We start from the raw sequence: 21204 nt of genomic DNA, 5'->3' as shown, positions 1-21204 counted from the left end.
CAATACCGAAGTAGGAGTCTCATCCCCTACTGTCTGGTAGTCATGGGACTACGCTCACAATACCGAAGTACGGAGCCTGATCTCTTAAGTACCTAGGAAGGAACTTTAGTGATGATATAGTAAATCACCAGATGACACTAATGCATGACTGATTCATATTTGACATACGTATGTTGTACATGCAATGCATATGTCGTAAGCAGGGATGCGGAGCCGTGGAAATTTCAGACGGCTCCGGCTCCGGCTCCGGCTCCGGAGAAAAAAATCGGCTCCGGCTCCGGCTCCGGCTCCAGGTGAAATGTTATGGCGGCTCCGGCTCCGGCTCCGGCTCCGAGTAAAATGGTCCGGCTCCGGCGGCTCCGGCTCCGGCGGCTCAAGCTCAGACTCAGTAGATCCCCTACGCAATCAATTAAATACGGGTGGAAGAAAAATTGGATTGGTTATACGCGTTACTCTGCCATGACCGGCTCACCGCGTCCCCGCGCAAACGCACCTCGGAGAGAACTGGCAGAACAAAGGGCTAGGAAGCGATGGCATTGGAAACGCAGTCGCCGCGAATCGGAGTTCAGTGAACCATCGTAAGCTGACACCCGTCTCGGCTGCATTGGGGGGTGAGGGGTGGGGGGTGTGTGGGATGAGACGTTGCTGGGAGTCGCAGTCCACTGCGTACTGGTTTGAAAACAATGGCCGTCACCTGATGACTGGTCCTCATGTTCTGGGGATGCAGTAGACGTGGGGGGGGGGGGAAGAGCACACAGGAAGTTGTTTGCGTATTGTGGAATACTGGGGATATTCGGATTTTTTCATTCACTTGATGGCCCATGACGTAAGTACCATATGTTTTACTGCCTTGTACTGTCAAACCGAACTAGGTCAATTATTTTTTTTCCTCTTCAAAAAATAAAAAGGAGCCGGAGTCGCACCCTTTTTTGGCGGCTCCGGCTCCGGCTCCGGCTACGGGCTATATTGTTTCACGGCTCCGGCTCCGGCTCCGGGCAAAATATGCCGGCTCCGGCGGCTCCGGCTCCGACTCCGGCTCCGGCTCCGCATCCCTGGTCGTAAGCATTGGCTGAAATCCGGCATTTAACGAAATGTCTAGGCAAATGCCAGGTGGAGACCAGGCAGTCGCCGAAATATGGTCGAAATTGACTGAGTACACTCATTACCTAGGCATTACATGAAATGCCTAAGTGACGTTCGACACTTTCTGTAACGATTACCGCCGATGGAAAATATCACCGATGGAATAGGATGATGGTGTATGATACCAAACATTGAACTCCATAGTCCATGGCGAGATGGCTGGTGCAAATCCCGTCGGGCCTATCCTAGCCTAGCGTAACCTAGCCTAACACAACCTTACTTATAACCTAGAGCCATAGGTGCAGGAACGTTTTCGAAAGTGTGGGGCGGGGGGCAGGCTCCCAGAGGCACAAAACCTCACCTACCCCCAAAATCCATTTTCTCCTCGGATTTCGGCCACTTTATTTTCGCAAGCATGCTCATTAATCGGTAAAAAAGTGACAAGAAAAAAAATCGACCAAAATCTCAGGGAGACTCCCGTCCAGATATTAAATCTCATGGACGCGTCTCCCTGGCCTCCGCAGCCGCGTTGGCACCAGGAGCGGGTCCAGGAAAACTCCAAGGGGAGGGTCATGAATCGAAGTAGTGCCCCTACCTATACCCAAAAGTAAAACCTCAACGGATTTCGGCCACTTAATTTTGGTGGTGCCTTATTTTCATTTTTTTCCCTGACAGGCCTGTGGTGTCCCTTGCGGGCCTGTGGTGCCCCTGCTAGGCCGCAGGTGCCCCTGGCAGGTTTGTGGTGCCCCTGGAAGGACTGTGGTGCTTCTTACGAGCCAGAAGTGCCAGCGACAGGCCCATGGTGCCTCTGCGAGGCCGGTGGTGCCCCTGCAAGGCCGTGGTGCCCCTGCTAGGCCGCTGGTGCCCCTGGGCCCTGACAGGACTGTGGTGCTGCTGACAAGCCTGAAGTGTCCCCGACAGGCACGTGATGCCCCTGACAGTCCCAGGGTGCCCCTGCGAGGCCAGTGGGTGCCCCTGGCAAGCCTGTGGTGCCCCTGACAGGCCTGTGGTGCTCCTGAAAGGACTATGGTGCCCCTGGGCCCTGATAAGCCTGAGGTGCTCCTGACAGGTCCGTGGTGCCCTTGACAGGTCCAAGGTGCCCATGCGAGGCCGGTGGTGCCCCTGGAAGGCCTTTGGTGCCCCTGGAAGACCTGTGGTGCCCCTGACAGGTCTGTGGTGCCCCTGGCAGACCTGTGGTGCTCTTGCTAGGCCGATGGTGCTCCTGACAGGCCGGTGGTGCCCCTGTCAGGTCTGTGGTGCCCTGTCAGGTCTGTGGTGCCCCTGATAGGTCGGTGGTGCCCCTGGTAGGCCTGTAGTGCCCCCGGACCCCAAGGGGGCATGGCCCATGTGACCCCACCTTGGATCCGCCACTGGTTGGCACACATGCGAATTCCAGAAGCATCCAAAAACATTCTTATTACGAGCGAGCGTGAAACGTGAGAAGTGAAAAGTCAGCAAAAGGTGTGTGTGTGTGGGGGGGGGGGGGCAGTTAACATTGTTGGCCCCCCATTCGAAAGTGGGGGACCATGGCCCCCTGCCCCCTGTTCCTACGCCTATGCCAGTAACCGATCAACCAATGGAAGGCTGCCTAACATAAATTGTTAGTTTACGCCGTTTACGCACTCTGCTGCGCCAGTATTGTCTCTCTTTGCAGCACGCGCTGCCCTCTAAGCTGCCACTTATTGCTTCTGACAAAATTTCCTTTCATTGGGTGGAGGAAAATTGCACTCAATAACGATGAAGCACAAATGGAAATCGTCATGGAAGGGCAGGCCGGAGAACCGTCAAGTTTGTTCTTCGGGGTGGTACCTACAAATACATTAATGTTTGGCAAAAAACTGGTGGGGGGGGGGGCAGTTAACATTACTGCCCCCCCCACTATGAAAAGTGGGGGGGCCACCGGCCTTCCCGTCCCCCCTGTTCCTACACCTATGGCTATGCCTAGAGCCTACTTTCACCGCCATAACACAGCAAACCTAACCTAACGTGGTTTGTGAAGGGTAGATAGTGTCTTAGACGAATATTCGAGTTACCAGGTACTTTTTTACTTACGGTAGCTTTCGAAAGCACGTAGTCTTTTTTCCTCAGCCTAGAGTTAGACGATTAAACGCACATAGAAACAAGCTAACATTACAATCTAGTCGAAACATTAGACATGAAAAAATTAAGCATAAACAACCTTTAACATGATCCCTTCCCAGGTGACAGTTGAGACAGTCCTCACCGCGACCGCTCGGGCGATGCTTCACAACTACCAGGCGGGCTGGTGGAGGTGCCGTCCTGCTCCCCGGCGCCATCGGGCTGCATTTCTGGTCCGGGTCGTGTCCGAGAGCTTAACGCTGCGGTGACCTGTAAAACGAATTTTAACCCTCGCATGTGTGCGGCGTTTGCCAGCTTCTAATGTGTAGGGGGGGGGGGGGTCGGTTGGACGGTTGGACCCCCCCCCCCCTTGCCGTTTGGCCCCTGATCGAGCTAGAGCTTCGCGGAAAAAACGAGCGTGTTGCCCGTGACGAGAGGAAGCCGATGATACCCAATTTTAAGGTCCTAGGTCATTGGTTGACCTTCCAGGTCAGGTCAATGACCCAAAGTCGGGAAAATCGGGACCTGTTAGAAAGTCGTAAAGTGTGGCTACTAAGGGGTTTTTCGGGGTGCTGATCACGAATATCGTGTTAGTTTTGATCACAGATGATGTCTTGAAGCATTTAGACCGGGTCGGGTCAGGTCAGGTCAGGTCAACCAGTAGGCGTCGTGACGGGTATTCGTAGTACGTGTCAACCGCCTCTGACAGCTTCGTAACATGTTACGAAGTCGCCAAAACTACTTCGTAAATGTTCAAATGGTTGCTAAATTCGAATTCAGCTCCAACGACTAGCCTAGAAACATGTAAAACTCGAAAAAGTGAACCGAGGTCACCCGAGGTCACCAAAGGTCAATGACCTGACCTGACCTTCAGGTGACCTTGACACACACGGGAGTAACATCAAATCACATGTTTGAACGTTTGAAACCACGAAAAGCTTGCAAACACGCGGCTAGTGCGAGCCGACATACGCGAAATCGCGATTCCGGCCAAACATGCCACATGGTCTCGGAAAAGAGGTCACAGGTCAAAGGTCATTTTGGTCAGGGTCATGAAATTTTCAGGGTAGGTGTAAAATCGATCAATGCGAGGGTACTGAAAGTTTCGTCGCGATCGGCCGCTTTTTACGCGAGTTATTCGCGAAAAACCATGGGGGGGTCCATCCGACCCCCCCCCCCCTACACATGCGAGGGTTAACATTCAGGCTTCAGCTATCCCCAATACCTTCTAACCACCATCCCTTCTCGGTGACTAGCAAGGGCCAAGGCACTTCAGTGATTACAATTTCACCGCCATAACACAGCAAACCTAACCTAACGTGGTTCGTGAAAGGTTGATAGTGTCGTAGATGAATATTCAAGGTACCAGGTACTTTTTTTTACTTACGGTAGCTTTCGAAAGCACGTAGTCTTTTTTCCTCAGCCTAGAGTTAGACGATTAAACGCACATACATGTAGAAACAAGCTAACATTACAATCTAGTCGAAACATTAGACATGAAAAAATTAAGCATAAACAACCTTTAACATGATCCCTTCCCAGGTGACAGTTGAGACAGTCCTCACCGCGACCGCTCGGGCGATGCTTCACCACTACCAGGCGGGCTGGTGAAGGTGCCGTCTTGCTCCCCGGCGCCATCGGGCTGCATTTCTGGTCCGGGTCGTGTCCGAGAGCTTAACGCTGCGGTGACCTGTAAAATGAATTTTAACATTCAGGCTTCAGCTATCCCCAATACCTTCTAACCACCATCCCTTCTCGGTGACTAGCAAGGGCCAAGGCACTTCAGTGATTACAAAGTAACTCACCAGATGTAAATCACCAGGTCGCTCCACCATGGACCAACCACTTTTGGTGTAAAACGACTCTAGCCCCTAAGACGGGGATGAAGCTGTTGACGTCATCACGTTTAACTTCCCCAAGGCCTTTGACGTAGTATCCCACCCTATTCTGCTAGCCAAGTTACAATTGCAAGTGATCAACATTCAACACCCCTCTCATCCGCTGGATTGAGGAATTCCTGGTTGGTCGCCTCATAGGGCTACTGTTAAAATGCCAAAATCAAGGGGGCATGGTGCTCTGGAGCCCCCCCCCCCCGTTCCGCAGCCTATGATCTTGCAAACACTCAGGTTGGTCGCCTCATAGGGCTACTGTTAAAATGCCCAAATCAAGGGGGCATGGTGCTCCAGAGCCCCCCCCCCCCCGTTCCGCAACCTATGATCTTGTGAACACTCAATCGTGAACATCTTTTTTCAAGGCGGAGCATTTCACATAGGCGCGGGAGCCGGGGGGCAGTGGGGGCAGCTTGCCCCCCAACTCTGGGGCCGTGGGGGCGGGCCCCCACAGCTTTGAGACGGAATACCACACTTTTTTGCAAATGTTTTCTTTTTTTGTTGAAAAAGCCGAGGGGTGAAAAATAAGTGGCCTAAAACTGGTGAGAAAACTAGATTTGGGGGTACCCTAGGTTGATCTCTATTATGGTGTGCCCCCCCCAGTCGGAAAGTAGTTCCCGCGCCCCTGGCATTTCAGGTTCTGCTAAAATGCATTACTCCAGACCAGATGTACGACAGAACAGACAAGAATAATGTGTCATGCTTTCCAAAGTAGATGCTTACCAAAGTAGAAAGGAGCGAGGCATAGAGAGCAGGTTGCTCATGGGATGCAGCAGCCTGATATCATATATTTTACTTTGAACGTTTATGAAAAGGTAGCTCTAGCATTCACGGTAATATTAACATTTAAAACAACCAATAAACAATATCAAATAACCCTAGACGCTACCTACCCTTCCTCGCCGCGTAGTTTTCCCGCGCGCGAATGTGCATTCAAGGTCATCGATATTCGCAGTGCGCATGCGCGCAGCGAATGTGAATGTGCATTCAAGGTCATCGATATTCGCAGCGCGCATGCGCGCCGCCAACCTGAATGTCGATCAAACTGATCGATATTCGGAACGCGAATGTGAATGTGCATTCAAGGTCATCGATATTCGCAGTGCGCATGCGCGCCGCCAATGTGAATGTCGATGAAACTGATCGATATTCGGAACGAATGTGAATGTGCATTCAAGGTCATCGATATTGGCAGTGCGCATGCGCGCCGCGAATATCGATGAAAATGATCGATATTCGGGACGAATCTGAATATCGATGAAAATGATCGATATTCGGAACGAATCTGAATGTGAATCTGAATGTGAATATGATGCAACTATACGCGCATCCGCAGCCGTAGTGCGAAAAACCCTGCCCACCTTACCCCACGGCGGAGCTCGGTTGCAATGGTTGCAATTTGTAAATACGCTGACAGGACGCACGTGTGCGATTTTGCTCTTAGGCTTATTAGATATTAGATCTTAAGCGATTGTTGTTGCGTGGCTACTGGCTAGCTTTCCCAGTACTTTCTCGAAATTATCATTCTCGGTATTCTCTTTTTGGCGCTCATCGTTGTGAATTTCTGCTGAATTCTGGCGGCGGCGGTGCTGCGCCGCGCTCGGTCCGCGTCGGTTTAGTGTCGGCCATTTTCCCACCTGGAAAATCGTGATTTGAACAAACCGGTAAGGTTCTCTGTTTTCTCCTTACTGTTACGTCTCTGTTTTGTTAATTTGCTTCTTTCTCCATCAAAAGTTTCCTTCATACTCGTTTCTTGGGTGTGCCTCCTGTGAGATCTCGTTTTTTCAACCCTCTTCGTGCGTTTGGCACGCTTTTTTCGGCGCATTTCCAACCATCTACATTCTCTAAACATGGCCCCTCCCCTGTCCCGCCCCCGCCCTCCCCTGACCCGCCCCCTCCTCGAAGATTCCTCTCCGGGCTCGCCTGGTCGAGGCTGGGAGCCGCTAGATGACGTGCCTGACGGGCAGTCATTTATCATCCTGACTAGTCCTGATCGGTCCCTCCAGGGTCTGTCACCGTTTCGAATCAAACGAGAACTTGACACCTTAATCGGCCCGGTTGTCACTGCAAAGGTAGTCCGATCGGGATCTCTTCTAATCCGGGTTAAAAACAAGGCTCAGGCCTCGCTGGCCCTTTCGATCCAGACTTTCCTCGGCAACGAAGTCGCCGCCAGCCCTGCCACCAAACTGAACTCGGTGGCCGGCACTGTATTTGCCCCATCACTGAAAAACATGGACGAGACGGAGCTCCTACACGAACTGCGGCCGCAGGGGGTCACCCTCGTCACTCGACTCCGCTCGCGTGGCCCCGCCCCAAACCCGAGGATCAAAATCCACTTTCTGGGCCTTACCTGCCCACCGGCTATATACGCGGGATATGAAATCTTGGAGGTCAGGGAATGGGAGCCCAGCCCCCGCCTCTGCCGACAGTGCGGCAGCTTCGGCCACAACCAGACGACCTGCAGGTCAAAGCGACTGAACTGCCTGAAGTGTGGCACATCCGGCCACAAGGTCGATGAGTGCGACCGGGATCTCTACAGGTGCGGCCACTGTGGTGGCCCGCACCCAGCCTGGGATCGGATGTGCCCCGCATGGGAGTACCAAAAAAATAAGCTCAAAGCCAAGCTGGCGCCACCACCCCCGCCCCCACCGTTCCCGCCGAGTTCCTACTCGGAGTCAGGTGCCTCTGAATATCCGGCGCTCTCGCCCTCTCCACGCAGGGCCTCACTCACGGACACCGTACCGAGTCGCGAAAACCCGCCGGTCCAGAGTCGCACCCCGAAAGCCCCTGTCCGTCGACAGCTGAGCGCGCCCGAGGCTGTGGAGACCCCCGCGTCTGAGCCGGAGCGGGTGACTGAATCGCCCCTCAGCCCGGACGGAAAGCAGACGGAGATGCCGGCCGGTCCTCCGGCTGTCACCCCGGGACAGGCGCAGTGCGACCGCGGCGACGACGAATCGGTTCCAAACAGCACCGGCAACATGGTGATGGAGTCATGGGTCGACAGTATCGTGGACACAGGGGCGGACTCAGACGTTTCTGACACAGAGACCGTCTCTACAATCGTGGGTCCGGTGGCCTCTCCGCCCGCCGACTTAGAGACGGATGAGGCCGCCCCAGCGGCGAGCCAGCATGTAAACGCAGACACTCAGCATCCGCGAGCCACGACACGCGCCCCGTCCCCAACCCCGTCAGAGGGGATGAAGACCAGAGCCGCAGCGGCGGCTGCTCGTGAAAAATCTGTTTAACACTCAACACACATAAAACATGCATCGATCTGATGAATTCGTCCTCCAGTGGAACACTTCCTCTCTAGTGAGCCACTGGGGCGAATTCAAGAACTATATATTAAATAAAAAACCGTTGATAGCCGCCATTCAGGAGACCCATTTTCTGGACTCAGATTCCTCTAATTACAACTTTAACATACGTGGATATACTTTATATACAAATAACGTAAATGAAAAACCCCGCCGAGGCGGCTCGGCCCTTTATATTGCTAATAACCTCTTGCACCACGAAATTCAGCTCCGCACCACGCTTAACGCGGTCGCAGCTCAAGTCAAAATAGCGCAACATGACCTTGCCATCCTTTCCCTGTACCTTTCCCCAAGCCACCGCTTTTCCTCCTCTGAACTCCGCCAATTGTTTGTCCAGCTTCCCCACCCCTGCCTAATACTAGGAGATTTTAATGCCCACCACAGATCCTGGGGCTCAACAACGAACAACGCGCGCGGAACACTAATTGATAAGATAATGGATTCACTTGATCTCATTTGCATTAACAACCGCACACCCACTTTCACCAGACGCAACCAAGGTCAAGTCATACACTCCGTCATCGACTTGGCCTTCACAGACACTAACACCGCGACACTTTTTACTCAACACGTCGGAGATGATACATTGTTTAGCGACCATTATCCCATTCACTATCAACTTAATGTCCCTTCAGGACAAGCCAATTTTACATTTCTTCCTCGTTGGAACTTTAAGAAAGCTGATTGGGCCTCCTTTCAAAAACATATAGATGAACACACTCCCACCCCTCCCCCTGACATCAACACCTTTGTAAACGTGATTCTCGCTGCTGCTCACCAAAATATTCCCCATACCCACCCCCCACGTGAAAACAAAGCTGCCCCTTGGTGGAACGCTGACTGCAATCGAGCTGTAGCTCTGCGGAAGCGTGCCTTACGAGTCTTTAACAAATGTATTTGCGATTACCATGAAAATGCCCTCCGGAAGGCCCGATATGATGCTTCACAAATAATACTTAAAGCAAAACAAGAAGGATGACACTCCTTCTCTAACAGCTTTAATAGATTTACTCCCCTTTCTAAAATCTGGTCGCTAATTAGAGTTTTTTCGACAAGGCGCAGCACAACTTACAAAATTCCTCATCTCTACATTAACAACACCCACTACACCACTCCCCTTCAAGTTGCGACACAATTCGCCCAACATTACGCACGAATATCTTCTGCTCAACAATACACACAAGTACAACATGACAGCTTTAACACAACACTCGACACCCTCTCCTTCGACTCAGCAAATACTGAAAATTATAACAAGCACTTTGACTTGTTCGAACTTAGACACGCCATATCTCGATGTGGTGAAACGTCGGTAGGGCCGGATCAGATAGCCTATCCTTTCTTCAACAACCTTTCTGAATCCGGCCTTGAAAACCTTTTGATAGTAATCAATAATCTATGGGAAAACAATTTGTACCCCGAGAGCTGGAGAAACAGTACCATCGTCCCCATCCTTAAACCCTCCAAACCACCCTCCTCCCCCTCTAGTTATAGACCTATATCCCTAACCAGTTGCGCTGCTAAATTGACAGAACATATGGTCAATGGACGGATTAGGGCATATCTAGAAGGTAACTACCTCCTCTCTCCACATCAAACAGGATTTAGGTCCGGCCGCTCCACGGCAGACAATATAGTCCACCTCATTGATGACATCCAGAAGGGCTTCCAAAATGACATGTATACATTTGCAGTTTTCATTGATTTTCAAAACGCCTTTGATAAAGTAAATAAACAAGCCCTTCTGATCAAACTTCATAAGACAGGTATTCGCGGCCACATGGCCCATTATATCTCTAATTTCCTCAAAGATAGAACATTTAACGTACGATGCGGTAACACATTTTCTCCCAATCTTAATCAGGATCACGGCCTCCCTCAGGGCAGTGTCCTCTCCCCAACCCTTTTCCTTATTATGATTAACGACCTTTTTCAAAACCCACCTAGTAGCCTTAAGCATTCTATTTTTGCCGATGATGTGGCCATTTGGGTAACGCGAAGAAACATTGACTCGGCTTTTGCCTCCGTTCAAAACGCAATGGAGGATATTCATAGCTGGTGCGATAAATGGGGCCTAGTCTTGTCGCCCAGCAAAACAGTAGCACTTATATTCTCCCATAAGTCCCGTTTTAAATTTGATACCGAACTTAAAGTAAAGAACCAAACTATCAAATACGTTAAAACGTTCAAATACCTCGGCATCACACTAGATAGTAGACTCTCCTTTAAACATCACTTTGAAGACGTTAAAATGCGCTGCACTAGGCGCCTCAACATACTTAAGTGTATAGCAGGAAAGGATTGGGGTGCTGATCGCAGCACCCTCCTTAACCTATACACTTCCCTAATCCGTCCTATCCTGGATTACAACAGTTTTCTATTTGATGATATAGCTTCTAATCAGATCGAATCACTTCAAGTTATACAAAATAAAGCCCTGCGTATAGTTACAGGAGCCCAATGCACCACAAATATCAAGGCTCTCCACGCAGAATGTAATATTCCTCTTCTCTCTCACCGCCGTAAACTCCAACTCCTTCGCTTCTATGCGCGCACTTTCTTGTCCCCTTATTCGCCTTCGCACCGCATTGTCTCCAATCGATATACGGACGACCCTCCCACAACGGCCCAACTCAAATACCCGATAATCGCCTATCGCATAGAAAGGACACTCAGTGATTTCCAGTTGGATTTTCCATCTATTTTTCATCGGCCACCCATCTCTTCTTTCTTTCTGCCAGCCATAGAGAATATTGCATTCCTGTACGCAGAGGCAAAATCAAAAGTCACAAAAGAAGAAAGCATTCAACTTTTCTATGAGCATAAAGAAGAACATAAAGACTATGCATACATATATACAGATGGTTCAGTTTGTGACGGGAGGACGGCAGCCGCTATCACATCTGACCATCATAACAAAACAAGTAGGCTACACGACGACCATAGCATATTTAGTGCTGAGTTGATAGCCATTCACTCAGCACTCAAATATGTCTCATCGAAAAACATAGAAAAGGCTGTGATCTGCAATGTCCGTCAAGACAGCCCATATTCAGCCCAGATTCAGCCCGGATTCAGCCCAGATTCGGGACACCTCTGATCAAGCTGAAACTCGCACACAATGTAGGCCATGACATGCCCAATCCACAGTCAAAGTCATTCGGTGGCACTCCCAGCCGTTTGACCTACAGAGGTCAGCAAAGGTCACGTGGCCAAAATTTGCACAGCAGATTGTGGCCCACCCAGTAGAGCTAGAGCGCTAAAAATGGCACCAATCGACTCGTCAGCATCTAATCTTACTTTCCCAACACCCATTTGACCTCTCAAGGTCATGCGATGACCTAAGGTCATTTGTGGGCTATGTCGAAAATACACTTGCACAGCAGTTTTCGAGTAGATGGATTGACCGAATTCCAAATCAAAGCACATCATCGGGTAGCCCATAGGCCGTAGTAACTTTCTTTGAAAACCGCTTTTCGATATGTGACCCCGTTTGACCTCGGCAGGTCAAAATGTGCAAATAAACGACACTCAATACGTCGAAGCCCGGATTCAGCCCAGATTCGGGACACCTCCGATCAAGCTGAAACTCGCACACAATGTAGGCCATGACATGCCCAATCCACAGTCCAAGTCATTCGGTGGCACTCCCAGCCGTTTGACCTACAGAGGTCAGCAAAGGTCACGTGGCCAAAATTTGCACAGCAGATTGTGGCCCACCCAGTAGAGCTAGAGCGCTAAAAATGGCACCAATCGACTCGCCAGCATCTAATCTTACTTTGCCAACACTCATATGACCTCTCAAGGTCATGCGATGACCTAAGGTCATTTGTGGGCTATGTCGAAAATACACTTGCACAGCAGTTTTCGAGTAGATGGATTGACCGAATTCCAAAAAAAGCACATCATCGGGTAGCCCATAGCCCGTAGTAACTTTCCTTAAAAACCGCTTTTCGATATGTGACCCCGTTTGACCTCGGCAGGTCAAAATGTGCAAATAAACGACACTCAATACGTCGCAGCCCGGATTCAGCCCAGATTCGGAACACCTCAGATCAAGCTGAAACTCGCACACAATGTAGGCCATGACATGCCCAATCCACAGTCCAAGTCATTCGGTGGCACTCCCAGCCGTTTGACCTACAGAGGTCAGCAAAGGTCACGTGGCCCAAATTTGCACAGCAGATTGTGGCCCACCCAGTAGAGCTAGAGCGCTAAAAATGGCACCAATCGACTCGCCACCATCTAATCTTACTTTCCCAACACTCATTTGACCTCTCAAGGTCATGCGATGACCTAAGGTCATTTGTGGGCTGTGTCGAAATTACACTTGCACATCAGTTTTCGAGTAGATGGATTGACCGAATTCCAAATCAAGGCACATCATCGGGTAGCCCATAGCCCGTAGTAACTTTCCTTGAAAACCGCTTTTCGATATGTGACCCCGTTTGACCTCGGCAGGTCAAAATGTGCAAATAAACGACACTCAATACGTCGCAGCCCGGATTCAGCCCAGATTCGGGACACCTCCGATCAAGCTGAAACTCGCACACAATGTAGGCCATGACATGCCCAATCCACAGTCAAAGTCATTCGGTGGCACTCCCAGCCGTTTGACCTACAGAGGTCAGCAAAGGTCACGTGGCCAAAATTTGCACAGCAGATTGTGGCCCACCCAGTAGAGCTAGAGCGCTAAAAATGGCACCAATCGACTTGCCAGCATCTAATCTTACTTTCCCAACACTCATATGACCTCTCAAGGTCATGCGATGACCTAAGGTCATTTGTGGGCTATGTCGAAAATACACTTGCACAGCAGTTTTCGAGTAGATGGATTGACCGAATTCCAAATCAAAGCACATCATCGGTGGCACTCCCAGCCGACCTATGGGCTACCCGATGATGTGCTTTGATTTGGAATTCGGTCAATCCATCTACTCGAAAACTGCTGTGCAAGTGTATTTTCGACATAGCCCACAAATGACCTTAGGTCATCGCATGACCTTGAGAGGTCAAATGAGTGTTGGGAAAGTAAGATTAGATGCTTGCGAGTCGATTGGTGCCATTCTTAGCGCTCTAGCTCTACTGGGTGGGCCACAATCTGCTGTGCAAATTTGGGCCACGTGACTTTTGCTGACCTCTGTAGGTCAAACGGCTGGGAGTGCCACCGAATGACTTGGACTGTGGATTGGGCATGTCATGGCCTACATTGTGTGTGAGTTTCAGCTTGATTGGAGGTATCCCGAATCTGGGCTGAATCCGGGCTGCGACGTATTGAGTGTCGTTTATTTGCACATTTTGACCTGCCGAGGTCAAACGGGGTCACATATCGAAAAGCGGTTTTTAAGGAAAGTTACTACGGGCTATGGGCTACCCGATGATGTGCTTTGACTTGGAATTCGGTCAATCCATCTACTCGAAAACTGCTGTGCAAGTGTATTTTCGACATAGCCCACAAATGACCTTAGGTCGTCGCATGACCTTGAGAAATCATATGAGTGTTGGGAAAGTAAGATTAGATGCTGGCAAGTCGATTGGTGCCATTTTTAGCGCTCTAGCTCTACTGGGTGGGCCACAATCTGCTGTGCAAATTTGGGCCACGTGACCTTTGCTGACCTCTGTAGGTCAAACGGCTGGGAGTGCCACCGAATGACTTGGACTGTGGATTGGGCATGTCATGGCCTACATTGTGTGCGAGTTTCAGCTTGATCGGAGGTGTCCCGAATCTGGGCTGAATCCGGGCTGCGACGTATTGAGTGTCGTTTATTTGCACATTTTGACCTGCCGAGGTCAAACGGGGTCACATATCGAAAAGCGGTTTTCAAGGAAAGTTACTACGGGCTATGGGCTACCCGATGATGTGCCTTGATTTGGAATTCGGTCAATCCATCTACTCGAAAACTGCTGTGCAAGTGTAATTTCGACATAGCCCACAAATGACCTTAGGTCATCGCATGACCTTGAGAGGTCAAATGAAAGTTGGGAAAGTAAGATTAGATGGTGGCGAGTCGATTGGTGCCATTTTTAGCGCTCTAGCTCTACTGGGTGGGCCACAATCTGCTGTGCAAATTTGGGCCACGTGACCTTTGCTGACCTCTGTAGGTCAAACGGCTGGGAGTGCCACCGAATGACTTGGACTGTGGATTGGGCATGTCATGGCCTACATTGTGTGCGAGTTTCAGCTTGATCGGAGGTGTCCCGAATCTGGGCTGAATCCGGGCTTCGACGTATTGAGTGTCGTTTATTTGCACATTTTGACCTGCCGAGGTCAAACGGGGTCACATATCGAAAAGCGGTTTTCAAAGAAAGTTACTACGGCCTATGGGCCTATGATGTGCTTTGATTTGGAATTCGGTCAATCCATCTACTCGAAAACTGCTGTGCGAGTGTATTTTCGACATAGCCCACAAATGACCTTAGGTCATCGCATGACCTTGAGAGGTCATATGAGTGTTGGCAAAGTAAGATTAGATGCTGGCGAGTCGATTGGTGCCATTTTTAGCGCTCTAGCTCTACTGGGTGGGCCACAATCTGCTGTGCAAATTTGGGCCACGTGACCTTTGCTGACCTCTGTAGGTCAAACGGCTGGGAGTGCCACCGAATGACTTGGACTGTGGATTGGGCATGTCATGGCCTACATTGTGTGCGAGTTTCAGCTTGATCGGAGGTGTCCCGAATCTGGGCTGAATCCGGGCTTCGACGTATTGAGTGTCGTTTATTTGCACATTTTGACCTGCCGAGGTCAAACGGGGTCACATATCGAAAAGCGGTTTTCAAAAAAAGTTACTACGGCCTATGGGCTACCCGATTATGTGCTTTGATTTGGAATTTGGTCAATCCATCTACTCGAAAACTGCTGTGCAAGTGTATTTTCGACATAGCCCACAAATGACCTTAGGTCATCGCATGACGTTGAGAGGTCAAATGGGTGTTGGGAAAGTAAGATTAGATGCTGACGAGTCGATTGGTGCCATTTTTAGCGCTCTAGCTCTACTGGGTGGGCCACAATCTGCTGTGCAAATTTTGGCCACGTGACCTTTGCTGACCTGTGTAGGTCAAACGGCTGGGAGTGCCACCGAATGACTTTGACTGTGGATTGGGCATGTCATGGCCTACATTGTGTGCGAGTTGTAGCTTGATCAGAGGTGTCCCGAATCTGGGCTGAATCCGGGCTGCGACGTATTGAGTGTCGTTTATTTGCACATTTTGACCTGCCGAGGTCAAACGGGGTCACATATCGAAAAGCGGTTTTCATAGAAAGTTACTACGGCCTATGGGCTACCCGATGATGTGCTTTGATTTGGAATTCGGTCAATCCATCTACTCGAAAACTGCTGTGCAAGTGTATTTTCGACATAGCCCACAAATGACCTTAGGTCATCACATGACATTGAGAGGTCAAATGAGTGTTGGGAAAGTAAGATTAGATGCTGGCGAGTCGATCGGTGCCATTCTTAGCGCTCTAGCTCTACTGGGTGGGCCACAATCTGCTGTGCAAATTTTGGCCACGTGACATTTGCTGACCTCTGTAGGTCAAACGGCTGGGAGTGCCACCGAATGACTTGGTTTGTGGATTGAGGGCAGCATGTCATGGCCTACATTTTGTGTGAGTTTCAGCTTGATCGGAGGTGTCCCGAATCTGGGCTGAATCCGGGCTGCGACGTATTGAGTGTCGTTTATTTGCACATTTTGACCTGCCGAGGTCAAACGGGGTCACATATCGAAAAGCGGTTTTTAAGGAAAGTTGCTACGGGCTATGGGCTACCTGATGATGTGCTTTGATTTGGAATTCGGTCAATCCATCTACTCGAAAACTGCTGTGCAAGTGTATTTTCGACATAGCCCACAAATGACCTTAGGTCATCGCATGACCTTGAGAGGTCAAATGAGTGTTGGGAAAGTAAGATTAGATGCCGGCGAGTCGATTGGTGCCATTTTTAGCGCTCTAGCTCTACTGGGTGGGCCACAATCTGCTGTGCAAATTTGGGCCACGTGACCTTTGCTGACCTCTGTAGGTCAAACGGCTGGGAGTGCCACCGAATGACTTGGACTGTGGATTGGGCATGTCATGGCCTACATTGTGTGCGAGTTTCAGCTTGATCGGAGGTGTCCCGAATCTGGGCTGAATCCGGGCTGCGATGTATTGAGTGTCGTTTATTTGCACATTTTGACCTGCCGAGGTCAAACGGGGTCACATATCGAAAAGCGGTTTTTAAGGAAAGTTACTACGGGCTATGGGCTACCCGATGATGTGCTTTTTTTTTGGAATTCGGTCAATCCATCTACTCGAAAACTGCTGTGCAAGTGTATTTTCGACATAGCCCACAAATGACCTTAGGTCATCGCATGACCTTGAGAGGTCATATGAGTGTTGGGAAAGTAAGATTAGATGCTGGCGAGTCGATTGGTGCCATTTTAGCGCTCTAGCACTACTGGGTGGGCCACAATTTGATGTGCAAATTTGGGCCACGTGACCTTTGCTGACCTCTGTAGGTCAAACGGCTGGGAGTGCTACCGAATGACTTTGACTGTGGATTGGGCATGTTATGGCCTACATTGTGTGCGAGTTTCAGCTTGATCGGAGGTGTCCCGAATCTGGGCTGAATCCGGGCTGCGACGTATTGAGTGTCGTTTATTTGCATATTTTGACCTGCCGAGGTCAAACGGGGTCACATATCGAAAAGCGGTTTTCAAAGAAAGTTACTACGGCCTATGGGCTACCCGATGATGTGCTTTGATTTGGAATTCGGTCAATCCATCTACTCGAAAACTGCTGTGCAAGTGTATTTTCGACATAGCCCACAAATGACCTTAGATCATCGCATGACCTTGAGAGGTCAAATGAGTAGTGGAAAAGTAAGATTAGATGCTGGCGAGTCGATTGGTGCAATTTTTAGCGCTCTAACTCTACTGGGTGGGCCACAATCTGCTGTGCAAATTTTGGCCACGTGACCTTTGCTGACCTCTGTAGGTCAAACGGCTGGGAGTGCCACCGAATGACTTTGACTGTGGATTGGGCATGTCATGGCCTACATTGTGTGCGAGTTTCAGCTTGATCAGAGGTGTCCCGAATCTGGGCTGAATCCGGGCTGAATCTGGGCTGAATATGGGCTGTCTTGATCAACATGTGATCTGCACAGACTCAGCTTCATCGGTAAAGGCAATAGCTCACAGAAAAATGGAAAAAAACGAAATCGTTTATAAAATAAAAAAGATGATTATTGGCTTTACCGATGAAAACAAACACGTCATTCTCCTGTGGATTCCGTCCCACGTTGGAATACAGGGGAATAAAAAAGCGGACAAGCTAGCCAAAGAAGGTCTTCATCTCCCATCTCGAAATCATCTCGCTCTCCCCCTTCCGGATTTTCTGTCTTCGCTCTTCCGTGCCTTCCAGAGATACCGCCAAAAATGCTGGATAGATGATCATACACCACATCTCTTCTCCATTAAACCGAAACTTTGCCATTTCTACTCTTCCCATCAAAACACAAGGATCAAAGAGAGAGTCCTAGCCAGGCTCCGGCTCGGCCACACACAACTCACCCACAACTACATCCTGGACAGAGCACCTCCACCCATATGTCACCACTGCCGCGACCACCCACGCTACACCATCTCACACTTCCTCCTCCACTGCCCACACCTACACCAACACCGCAGACATATAGTACAATACATTAACACACATGGACTCTCTCTCGACCTTCCGACTCTCCTGGGCGACACTCATCCGGATATCCACGACCTTCTGTTCGTCTTTCTCGCCGACGCTCGGATCATCAAGAGCCTTTAGCGTGTTAGGGCCGCGGCTGCCGCCCCTAAAACGCTAATCAGAGCCCTCGTCTCCCGGCTCACCCCCAAACTCACACATTAATTAATCGCGGTTACAGGGCTTTTTCCCTCGCGCCGTTTTGGCTTAGGTGCGAGGTTTTTGCCCTTTGCGTTAGGCGTCGGGTTTTTTATTATTTAGGACTTTTTCTCCCGACCATTACACCCCACAACAAGGCCCCGCCGGGGGGCTGGAGCCTAGAAGGTCTTATACCTTCTGTCAGTGCGATGAAAGCTTCCCGGCTCCATTACACTGACACCAGCTCACAAGTGTTCATGTCTATTATGTATTGTTAATAAAAGTCATTCCCACTGTTGTGTTTGCGACTCCAGACATCTCGGCTCTTTGGCTATACACGTAAGTACCTCCCTTAGCTTTGATTCCACATTAAGATAGGATCCCACGTTGTTTTTGCTACCGGGTTCACATAAACCGGTTTAACGTAAGACTTGCTGCCCGGCGAAAATTGCCGGAGTAACTGCCCCCTGCTCATGCGCGTATAGTTACATCATATTCACATTCAGATTCACATTCAGATTCGTTCCGAATATCGATCATTTTCATCGATATTCAGATTCGTCCCGAATATCGATCATTTTCATCGATATTCGCGGCGCGCATGCGCACTGCCAATATCGATGACCTTGAATGCACATTCACATTCGCGTTCCGAATATCGATCAGTTTGATCGACATTCAGGTTGGCGGCGCGCATGCGCGCTGCGAATATCGATGACCTTGAATGCACATTCACATTCGCTGCGCGCATGCGCACTGCGAATATCGATGACCTTGAGTGCACATTCAGATTCAGTGGAGGGGGGAGGAGGGGGGGGGGGGGTATCAATTCCCGCGGCATAGGCGGCGGAACGGGGAGGGCACCGGGAGTTTCTTACATGCGCAGAGGCGTTTCCAGAGCCTAGTTCTTGGAGGCACTTTTCGCCAGACTTCGACTTTTCCGATATTTACCGGTAGAGAACGTTTTTAGCCGCCCGTTAGCAATGGTATTTTGCGGCACAATTCTGTTATCAATTTGAAATCCTTTGTATGTCTTCTAAACTACAAATGCATTCAAGCGATGACGTTTGATTTTGTTTGTTAATTTTTGTGGTAGGTAAATCAGGAGCTGCGTGCGGCCGCGAAACAGCTCGTTTTGTGTGCCTCCAGCACCTCGGTACATCTGGCTTCAATCAAAAGAAAGGAACTGCAACATAGTTACATATATTGTATTTATCATAGCACCGGACACAGCCGGCCAACAGGCGCGAGCAGCACACGCTCCCTAGCAACTTAATACTGGGTCAGCGGCGACAGAGCCGGCCGTGAGATCACGCAGCGTCGCCAGCCGCGCCAGGAACTCAACAGAACAGTGTACGGGGCCAGCAGCAGCCGCTCCGCCCCGCCCCGCCGCGCGGGTCGCAACTGTCCCACCCCGTGAGCACGTGGGGGCCTCCTCTGACGCCGCAGGGAACACACGATCCCTCCAAGACACAGGTGCAGACAGGCACTGGGGTATCCGCACGCTGTCCATGTGGACTCGAACGGGCATCCAAACTGGAGGTCCAGGCCGACCGACTCCAATCGCCCTGGCGACTACACGCGACATTGGATCCTGCCCGCCGCGCCGGTAGATGTTAGCAGCGGGCAGACTCCACCGCGCAACCCACTCTGTAGCCCAGGGGGCCCGGGGTTCGCCCCATGACCGGAGCACGCCGCCGTCACGAACTACAGCCGCGCGCTTCCGCCGCCGGAGGCGCTGGCGGCGGTGCGGCAGCCGTTAGAAGCTCTGCGCGACGTGACGGAGCGCCGATGACGACGACGGCGCGGTGTGCGTGATGAAGCAGATGAGACGGGTGGGCACTGGGCAGCACTCCGGCGTTCAGCTGGTAAAACTCCACCAGCTGGATGACGTCGTACAAGCGAGTCTTACCGCGTCCAGCACCGTGACCGGCGGCTGACTGGTGTCCTTTACATGTGGAGGGGAGAAAATGGTCAACTGAGGTCGGTGGGCGACCAGCAGGGGGCCAATGAGATGGCCGGATCGACACCGGATTAATCTTTATGCACGTATGATCGCTACTAATGATAGCACGACCGGTAAGTCATCGTCCAGGGAAATCTAAGTCTAAATGTAGTACAAACTGTCGGAAGACAACGGCTAATCGTCGCGAATCCCAAACCGTTTCGCAATAATCCATGACCTACGCCAACAATTGGCAACAGAACTCGGCCAAAGTCTACTAATATCGAGCCAGCTGGCCTCTTCTCCTCCCTTCCAGAGCCTTCCTGGGCATTTCACAACTGCTACCCTACCAGCTAGATGCACGTTCGTCGCTCATTCATCATGTCTAGTTCATGAGCGTCAGTTTCTTTTGAAATGTGAGCTGCCGACCAGCGTCCCAGATTAAACTTTGCATCTCGAATGGGCCGAGCGGGGAAAACAACCGCGGCTCTGAGAGGGTCCCGAAAGGCTAAGCGCTAGACGGGGCTAACTCACCTGGAGAATAAAACGCCGGGACCAGAAAGCGGTCTCATTTCCAGCACTGGTGGGCAGCACTCTGGCGTTCAGCTGGTAAAACTCCACCAGCTGGATGACGTCGTACAAGCGAGTCTTGCCGCCGTCCAGCACCGTGACCGGCGGCTGACTGGTGTCCTTTACCTGTGGAGGGGAGAAAATGGTCAACTGAGGTCGGTGGGCGACCAGCAGGGGGCCAATGAGATGGCCGGATCGACACCGGATTAAAGGTAGTGTGCCAGCTTTCCTGGACCGTATGGAGTTAATGGCCCAGATAAGGAGAACCGGACTTTTAGAACTTATCCATACCTTCAAAACTCATGGAAACGTCTTAAATTCTTCAAATTTTGAGTACCCCAGTGCGAAATTCGCCCCGACGGGTTGTCGGTCGTACCCCAAACCACATTTCACACCACTATGAACAATAAATGCACACACTGAAATCGCTTTTACCGATATGCTCATCCAATCAAGTTTCGATAAACCCGT

At 50.6% G+C, this 21204-nt stretch overlaps 1 protein-coding gene across 1 annotated transcript in view; it reads right to left on the bottom strand.

Annotated features, from left to right (window-relative positions):
• LOC122385151 overlaps positions 1 to 21204 on the bottom strand; it is a 66617-nt gene that overhangs the window by 34296 nt on the left and 11117 nt on the right. The window contains exon 2 of the mRNA XM_043373224.1: positions 20698 to 20859. Coding sequence (XP_043229159.1) covers positions 20698 to 20859 — 162 coding nt within the window. The remainder of the gene's footprint in view (positions 1 to 20697; positions 20860 to 21204) is intronic.

Source organism: Amphibalanus amphitrite, unplaced genomic scaffold, assembly GCF_019059575.1.
Source record: "Amphibalanus amphitrite isolate SeventyFive unplaced genomic scaffold, NRLGWU_Aamphi_draft 000014F_arrow, whole genome shotgun sequence".
NCBI classification, from domain to species: Eukaryota; Metazoa; Arthropoda; class Thecostraca; order Balanomorpha; family Balanidae; genus Amphibalanus; species Amphibalanus amphitrite.
Note: the sequence above shows the minus strand (reverse complement) of the source record. Positions and strands in the feature narration are given on the sequence as shown.